General features: G+C 34.7%; 1 protein-coding gene and 1 long non-coding RNA gene across 2 annotated transcripts; one reads left to right on the top strand and one right to left on the bottom strand.

Annotated features, from left to right (window-relative positions):
* The first annotated feature begins 1,635 nt into the window (after nt 1-1,635).
* Nucleotides 1,636-8,464, top strand: LOC110106878 (TBC1 domain family member 5 homolog A). The gene is made up of 5 exons (XM_020836947.2): nt 1,636-1,895; nt 3,667-3,770; nt 4,353-4,529; nt 4,684-6,509; nt 8,150-8,464. Exons 1-5 carry the CDS (start codon nt 1,726-1,728, stop codon nt 8,276-8,278), a joined length of 2,406 nt encoding a protein of 801 aa, XP_020692606.1. The 5' UTR covers nt 1,636-1,725; the 3' UTR covers nt 8,279-8,464.
* Nucleotides 8,326-8,915, bottom strand: LOC114581370. Its single transcript, XR_003703299.1, has 2 exons — nt 8,653-8,915; nt 8,326-8,479 (listed from the first exon to the last, which is right to left on the bottom strand). It is a non-coding gene; the product is annotated as an uncharacterized LOC114581370 (long non-coding RNA).
* Between the last annotated feature and the right edge of the window lie 233 nt (nt 8,916-9,148).

Raw genomic sequence — 9,148 nt, 5'->3', positions numbered from 1 at the left:
TAAAGTTCATTAAAAATTAAATAAAGTTAGAAAAATATGTAATAAAGTTCTATAAACTCTTAAAATAATAACAAACAATAATCTAGATTCAATGAAACATATTTAAAACAAGAATACAATTTTCTTTCATAAATTCATTTAACTTTTAAATAAAAAAATTTCAAAATACTAAAACTTGAATTGTAATCACCCTTGGATATTAAACAAAATTATAATTAAAAAAATTGAACTTAAAACCTTATAGATTGGCACCTGCATAACATGTCGCGTACACTTAGAATTCTTTGTTAGAGCATCTCCAATCGAAAATCTCATTTTTCACTCCAAAATGCCGTGATTCATCTCCAATCGAGCTCCATTTTTCACCCATTTGCAAGTAACGGGCACCTTTTCTTTCCCGTCGCAAGTTCGGTAGAGAGGTACAAATGGTGGAGATGAAAAGTGCAACGCCAATATTGGCGTCCCACTGTTCACCCGTAGCCAAATAGCGAAAATTTTGAGGTTCGGCTGGAGCTGGCCAGAGACGCCATTCAAGTGTTTGGAGTTCGGTTGGAGATGCCCTTAGGATACCAATTCTAGCTTTAGGTTAGGGTGTTATAAATCTTTTTACCTTTATGAAATCTAAGTTTCTCATAATCTAGTGTCTCATACTTTTCTCATTTGACTCGCTAATAACTGTTCAACATTGAACTTTTTCCTTGAAAATTTTCTATTTATTTTCTTTTCTTCTTCATTGTAAATCAAAGGTATGAAATTATTACTTTCATCAAGAGTTATCTTAGGAGCACCATTCTTAAGATGTAATTAACCATATGGGCTTGCCCTTATGAAGAATTTAGATATCCATATTAAAGTAAACCATATCTTATTTTGATAAAAGGGGAGAAAAATATATGAGAATAAAAATATTCTTCTCAAACTTATTTCTATTTTCAAATATCTTATAGAATGTCGTGATCGTTACTCAAGATGATACGATATTCTCCTTGTTATATTTAATTTTAGAAATGATGAATTTTTTAAATATATTCTTACTTTTAGATCTCTTATAGAATATTATGTTTATCTCTTGAGATAATATAATATTCTCTTTGGTGCATCTGATTATAGGAATGGTTGAATTTTTAAAACTCATTTCTCTCTTTAAACATTTTCTATAGGATTTCATACTCATCTTTAGAGATGACATGTTATTCTTTGAATTGTGCTTGATTAAAAAAATGATAATTTTTAAAATCCTATTTTAACATTAAAATTATTATAGAATATCGTGGCACGTTATTCTTAATGCATTATTCAATTTTAAGATAGGAGAAAATTGAATCTGCATGGCATTTATTTTCCCCATAATCATGATTCAAATAAAGTTTGAATATGGCTCATGCATATATTTTAATAATATTGGGTTTTTTTATCATCCAATTTTTTTTTGAAGACTTTTACTATAATTTCCTTTTTCCTATAATTAATATATGGGTTAGTCACTAAAAAAAAGCCATTACGAGAGTCATAAAATGTATGTTCGGAAATATTTAGGCTAATTAAAGTAAACTCAGGTGTATTTCACCTACCTAAAATTTAGGTATTTGGTAGGTTAGCTGCGTCATTTTCTACGTCATTTATTCTTCTCAAGGTTGCAACCTTTTTCCCTCAGGAATAACAACTATCGTCCTTTCCCTCCTTTTTCCTTGCCTGGGTTGTCCGGGAACGGTGACTGGTGCTCGAATGGAGATTCCATTGCCGGATTCGTTTTCTATCGGTCGTAGCTCCGGTGGCTGGTCGCGTTTCTCCAGCCTCCGGGGAGTACGGTGGAGGTTTTATCTCGGTATATTGCCCTCCTCACCGTCGGTTTCAATTGATGATCTACGTCGCGTTACTGCGGATGCTCGGAGGAGGTGAGATACGGCAACGCTGATCCCTCGTTTTGATTTGCTTTTCTTATAATGCTTTGATTGCATTGTTCTGGGCGGAAATTCCTTCTTGTTTATAAGACGGGATCTGATTTTTGGCTATTTTATTCAATGGGTTTGATTTGGGTTTTTGAGAGATTCTTTTTTAGTGAAATTCTAATCTGGTTTTGTATGAATTTGGGTTCTTTGTTTGTTTTTAAGAGTGGATAATAAGGGAATGGCATCCTTTTAATTACATCTGTCATTCTCTTTGATGCGCTGAATATTCTTTCGATTTTGAGAGCTTGATTTTGGGGTAGTTTTTAGGCATTAGCATCCATTATCTGGCTGAACTTGTTAATGACTACGAAGTCTTATCTTTAAAAAAAAAAAATGCACTGCAGATAACTTGACGGGTTCTGGATCGATTGTAGCATTGCGCAAATCACCTTAGTTGGTTTTTTTTGTGAATTCGAGGTCTTTCCTCTGACTTTTTTTTTGTGCCTTCTCTTCACAACTTGCTGGGATAGGAGAAATTATTATAGATTTATGCTCATGTTATTGTTATGGCCATTCTTCCTTTCATGGTGCGATTGTTTTGTGGGTATTTAACTTGATTGGTCTATGATCACTTTGAACTTCTCTTTAGAAACTGTTGTAGAAGGAGTTTGGATTCTTTTCTAAATCTCTCAAGCTCTATGGATTTATGTTGGGGCTGTTTGGTTCATTCTCATTGAAAATGTCATTTACAATGTACTTTTGCCTAGGTGTCATTGCAATATATTAATTGTAATTCATTTGGTTCGTCTTCGTTATTAATGTTATAATTCTATCTGTAAGGATGTACTGATTGCTGCCATCCATTTTTTCTCTACATTTTATTGATAAATGTGGTTACTATCTAGATCTTGGCCAATTATAGCATAATTCTTGAGTATAACATTTAGTAAAAATATTGCCACTTTTGATGTCAGTGCAACAAGTAAGTGACCGCTTTAAACAACATCAAATGACATGAAGATGTTGTTGAACCAAACAAGCTCTTCCATTCAAACACAGAAAGAATATACTTCACATTACTGCTCTTTGATGAATGATTATATTATATTTTGATATGCAACTAGCTTTTTATTTCCTGAAGATAACACTACCGGTGATATGCCCTCTTGAAGCTGCAAAAAGGGGGTTTTGAAACTAAGCTGTATTATAAATGGTTTTTCTTGTCTATGTTTAATTCTTGCTCTTGCTAACATCTATCTGCACTCACTAAAAGGTATTGTATAGTGCTATCATTGGGCACATAAAACTTTCTCCTTCTTTCTCCACTGAAAATGTTGGAATTAACTACTCATGAAACTTGTATGAATTATGAAATTGTGACTGTATATGGATTACTATATTTATAAATTATGGGCTGGCCTATGGTTGTTGTTAGGTTGTCTCCCTTATGATCTCTAGGATACAGGACCAACCCACAGAAATAGCCTCTCTACATGCGCAGAGATTTATGCATTTGGTACACCTTTCTCTTAGATTTTACATAAATTGTATTTAGCTTTCTTGAATGTTGTATTAATTACCTTTATATAGGTAATTATTTGTTGGTGACTGAGAAACTCTGGCTCATGAATTTCGTTTTTGAATTATTTGTGAGGAAGTTACTATAGATGCACCGAATAGTTGAATAAAACCCATCATGTATGATTTGTCTGAACATTGATTTGATTCTATAAACAGGAAACTGATTTCTTTGACATGTCTTCTACTGCTTTTCCAGTTACGCAAGCCTTAGGCGTCGTCTCTTAATAGATCCACACATCCCAAAGGATGGGAATAAATCTCCTGATCTGTCAATGGACAATCCTTTATCTCAAAACCCAGGTATGTTTCTTTATATGGACGTGATTGGAACTTTCGGTGCTTCATCCATATAATGATTACTTGTAAAATTTTATTTTATTTTGCATATTAATGAATTGTCTGAGGTCTCAAACAGTCTCCTACTTTCAGCCCCCTATAGCATTTTTGTAGACTAAGGGAATTCCAGCCGGATGGCTTACAAAATTTACATTGGGGATTACTTTTTTATGATTCATAGTTTGTTTTGTATTTATTTATTAACTATATAAAATGATGGAACTGTTGATTATTGAGCTTCTGGAATCTGAGCTGACTTGATTTCTCTCAGTTTATGTTTTCTATGATGAGTGTTATTAACCAACTCATAATGTACTGTAATATAATATTCTGAGAGTGAATAATCTTAAATTTTATTTAAATAACTGGAGTACTTAGGCTCTATGATCTTTGGGAATGCATTATTCTTTTCTTACAAAAATGTAGTCTTCCTGTACCTTTGAACTTATGAATTTGAGACTTTTATTCTCAATAACTAATAAACGACATGTTTTTTTATACAGTGCAATATACTTCTTAATCATGTTAATTGAATCTTGTTTGTAGAGAGCACGTGGGGGCGCTTCTTTCGCAATGCAGAGTTGGAGAAAATGCTTGAACAGGACTTATCAAGGCTATATCCAGAAGATGATCATTACTTCCAGACGCTTGCATGCCAGACCATGCTTAGAAGAATTTTATTAGTATGGTGTCTTAGGCATCCAGAGTGTGGATATAGGCAGGGTAAGCTACAACTAAGGTTAATCTGTGGTCCTGTGTTTCTGCCATTCTCCTTGTATCTCCAATTAGAGCAAGTTCACTACAATGGCTAATAAATTTTCATGTATTCTATTCTAGATGTAATGTTAAATGTAACCAGATTATTTTTATGGTGCAGGAATGCATGAATTATTAGCTCCTCTTGTGTATGTATTGCATGTTGATCTTAATTACCTTTCTCAAGTTCGGGGACTTTATGAGGACCACTTTAATGAAGAATTTGATGGAGCAGATTGTGAAGTTTCCTCCAACACCTTAATGAAGGCTAAAAGTTGGGACGTAGGCGCCAATGCTGATGATTTCAATCAAATTAAAGTGCCAAATATTACAAGCTTTGATGATCTTGATCGTGACATCAGGGATGTACTCTTATTAAGTGATTCTTATGGAGCTGAAGGAGAACTGGGCATAGTTTTATCCGAAAAATTCATGGAACATGATGCTTACTGTATGTTTGATGGTTTAATGAGCGGTGCTCGTGGGGTGGTTGCAATAACCGAATTTTTCTGTTCTCGCCCCTCCATGGGATCAAGCACAGGCCTTCCTCCAATCATTGAGGCCTCATCTGCACTTTATCACTTGCTTTCCATTGTTGACTCATCCCTTCATTGTCACCTAATCGAGCTTGGAGTTGAACCTCAGTATTTTGCACTCCGATGGCTGCGTGTTCTATTTGGACGTGAGTTTTCCCTTAGTGATCTTTTGGTTATTTGGGACGAACTGTTTTCGGCTCTTAATTGTTCATGCACAGAGAATGATGAGTATAGATTCAGGATTCTGTGCTCACCACGAGGAGCCTTTATTTCAGCCATGGCGGTCGCCATGCTACAGCATGTGAGATCTTCCTTGTTAGCCTCCGAGAACGCAACGTCCTGCCTTAAGAGAATATTGAACTTCCCAAGGAATATAAGTGTGGAAAAGCTTATAAAGAAGGCCAGATTTTGCCAAGTTCTGGCATTGGAGACAAATATGTCAGTCTCATCAAAGGCAGGTTTGACCAAGATTAGTTCATTAGCAGTAAGAACTGGTTCACCGACTTCCAAGTCACCAATTCAAATAATGCCTGACAGCTATTGGGAAGAAAAATGGAAAGTGCTCCAAAAAACGCCTCAAAACAGTGATTCAGTCAATGCTGGACAGATCAAAGGATTGTTAGGGGAGACATTAGAATCATTGAGGACAGAATCATTTACTTCCCCAGCAAAGACTGTCAACATGGAAAAGGATGCTCATTCTTTGGATAAGCGTTGTCTATTTTTTGATGATTTGTCTCAAATTGCAGAGTCTTTAGATGATGTGGTTCAACGCATTCCCTTTTGTGATGATTCACCCTCTTTGGAGGAAGATGTCAAGAAGTGTTTATCTGAGGAGCCAGGATATGAGAGTAGCGTAAGGACATCTGAGTGCATGGGTGAAGAAAGCTTAAGCACGGGAAATTCCTCAGTGTTTTCAATGAATACTAATACAAACAGTGAGTCAAATGACCCTGAAATTGAGTCAGAGAAGAGTGGTGTCGTTTCAGTTTTCTTTAGTAGGGAGAATGAAGATGGAAATAATCTTGTAAAGGAGGAATGCAGTAATGCTTCTTATAACCCCATACCTAAAGAGGCAGAAGCAAATGCTGATGTTGCTAAATCTGGGCCAAGTGTGAATGTGGAAGTTAAAGGTGTATCAGGGAAGGTGAGAAAAACAGCAGCAGGCAAGTTTCAGTGGTTTTGGAGAATTGGTAAAGTAAGTTTCAATGAAAAGAGCATGGACAAAGGAGCAGTTGCAGAGACACTGAGATCATCGAATATTGGAAAAGAAAGTGTTTGCCAGGAACATCCCACAATTTCAGCTTCTGCTTACAGCAATTGTGCCGATAGTGCAAGGGCAGAAGTTGGAGACATGAAAACATTGGGCACTCTAAAGATTCTTGCGCAATCCATGATTGAGAATATTCAGGTAATAAATGCTTTTTTGGTCATTTTTTCTAAGTATACTTATTTCTGAGCCTGATATATTTAATATTTTCTAAAGCCGAGAAACACAGCCGGTCATTAAGCATTTAGATTTTGTACTTCGCTCAGTTTTTAATTTTAATTGTTGTCAATTTTGTTTCATCTATTTTCCTAATATATAGCAAACTTATCTCTGGTATGTCAAAGTACCGTCTTCGGAGTCTAAGCAGATATATTTTTTTAATTTATTTCCCCTCTTAATGACAATATATTAACCTTAACCAAGTCAAGCTGACCTTCCAGATATCTTTGGAACAACAACATCAAACATTCTAAAATTCTTCATCAATCCAATTTTTATTTTTTTTCCTTCTATATAAAGCCTATATTCAAGTCATTCAGTATATATATACAAGAGTTAGGTGTGTCCATAAATTAGGTGTTTTGACCAAGTTTTTTCCTATTTCAATTGAATTACATCAATGATTAACTTAAAGCTCTGATGTTTTTGCTTTAGTCATGTATGCTCTTAATAAACATTTGCAAGAGGTTGTGCCTAGTGTATATTTTTGTTGATGATATGCTTCTTTTTGATAATACTAGAGATGGAGAAGAAGAAAAACTTTAATTATGGAGGTCAACCTTAAGAGTGTAAAGGTTTTCATTTGAGTAGGTCTAAAACTAAATACATGGAGTGTAATTTTAGTAGTAATATAACTAGTGGTGGGATTATGATTTTGGGTGATCAAATTATTTAAAAAAATGCATATTTTAGATATCTGAGGTCTATTGTTCAAAGCGATGAAAGAGATGGAATGTTATTAGTAGAATTCAAGTTGGATGGTTAAAGAGGAGGAATGCATCGGATTTGTTGCGTGATAGAAAAGTATCACTCAAACTTGAGGGAGAATTTTATAAGATGGTGTTGAAAGCTACAATACTTTATGGCGCAAAATGTTCTTCATTAAAAGAAAAGCATAAAATTAAGTGTTGCAGAGATGAGGATGCTCAGATGAATAAGTGACTTTACACTTAGAGACATAATGCGAAATGAGTAAATACGTGAAAAGGTTAGAGTAGCTCCAGTGAAAGATAAGATTAAATAAAGTTACCTTAGATGCTTTGTTCACATAGAGCGTCGGATTTTGGATGACATGGTTAGGGGAGTAGATGTATTAGATCCGACCTATGTTAAAAAAGGTAGAGGTAGACCTAAAAAAACTTGGTTAAAAAGTATTAGAAATGATCTTTGTTTATTAGATTTAAATGATTATTTGACTCTTAGTAGGACATAATGAAAAAAAAAATGATTCATGTAACAGACTTCATAATAGGATGAAGGCTTCATATTGTTATTGCTACATTATTTATTTTGTTCTCTTTCATTATATTCTAAAAAAGGTGTACCCTGTGCATTGTGCTGTTTATCCTTGGTTCATTATACAGTCTTACCCATCCACGTATAAGACTAGCTAGATTTGTGATCACGCCTAGGAATTTTAACCAGATTTCATCATATTCTGTTTACGCTTTTCTTCATTTGAAATGAATAAAATAAATTGTTCATTTGACCATAGCTTCATATCAAAGGCTGCATCACCTTTTTTGGAAGATTTGATGACATATAATTACTGATTTGTTTAGGTGATTGAGACGGTGTTCCAACAAGAAAAAGTGCAGGCAGGCAAAATTTTTAATGGCAATGAGCAAGCTGCAGCTATTGAGGCCCTAAAGGAGCTTCGGAAAATCAGCACCATTTTATCAGAGATATGAGTACTCGCTGTATTTTTGTACCAACAGTGTGCATCATTCTTCTGTTCTGGCCTAGTATTTATATTTACTTCTGGGCCTTCCTTTTCCTTGTCAAAACAATATTATCTTGTAAATAGAGAAAGAGAGAGAGAGAGAGAGAGAGAGAGAGAGAGAGAGAGAGAGAGAGATTACATACATATATGTCTTTGGATCCAATTGTACCTGTTTGATACGTAGGGAACATGTTCCAAAGATGCCATTGACACAGAGGGCCTTGTTTGGTAATCTATACTGTACTAAAAATCCAGTAATAAAACGTGCAAGCAAACTCAAAATTTTCCAATTTCTCTACTTTCTTTTGCAATAACGAATGTCACTTTTGGATCCAATTGTACCTTTTTGATATGTAGGGAACATGTTCCAAAGATGCCATTGACACAGAGGGCCTTGTTTGGTAATCTATACTGTACTAAAAATCCAGTAATAAAACGTGCAAGCAAACTCAAAATTTTCCAATCTCTCTGCTTTCTTTTGCAATAACGAATGTCACTTGAAAGAATTGATTAAGCTTATTCTTTAGATAAAAGAACTTTTGCTTACCTTTTAACCCTTTGTGATCAAAACTTTTGTAACGCAGTGTACTGGGATCAGACTGAAAATTTTGTTTTCCAGTCCTATCTAAGCTCTCGCATTGCATACCAGTTACTGGGATCAGACTGGAGAAGTTGTTTCTCAATCAAATTTTGTGTCATCCGTAATCTCTCTCTTTGTATGATTGTGAGACATTGAATAATAAGCTTTGAGAAATATCTTTCATGTTTGCTGTCTTCACTAATGTTATATTTCCTCTTCCTGACGTTTTATGATCGATTAGTTATTTCTTCACTCATG

This window comes from Dendrobium catenatum, unplaced genomic scaffold (genome assembly GCF_001605985.2).
Source record: "Dendrobium catenatum unplaced genomic scaffold, ASM160598v2 fragScaff_scaffold_1680, whole genome shotgun sequence".
Classification (NCBI taxonomy): domain Eukaryota; kingdom Viridiplantae; phylum Streptophyta; class Magnoliopsida; order Asparagales; family Orchidaceae; genus Dendrobium; species Dendrobium catenatum.
Note: the sequence above shows the minus strand (reverse complement) of the source record. Positions and strands in the feature narration are given on the sequence as shown.

What these genes read in the sequence shown, in the direction of transcription:
- LOC110106878 (XM_020836947.2), top strand. Translation starts at nt 1,726, where the DNA reads ATGGAGATTCCATTGCCGGATTCGTTTTCTATCGGTCGTAGCTCCGGT. An exon ending in ACTGCGGATGCTCGGAGGAG is followed by an intron (nt 1,896 to 3,666) that starts GTGAGATACGGC and finishes CTGCTTTTCCAG; the next exon opens with TTACGCAAGCCTTAGGCGTC. An exon ending in TCCTTTATCTCAAAACCCAG is followed by an intron (nt 3,771 to 4,352) that starts GTATGTTTCTTT and finishes TCTTGTTTGTAG; the next exon opens with AGAGCACGTGGGGGCGCTTC.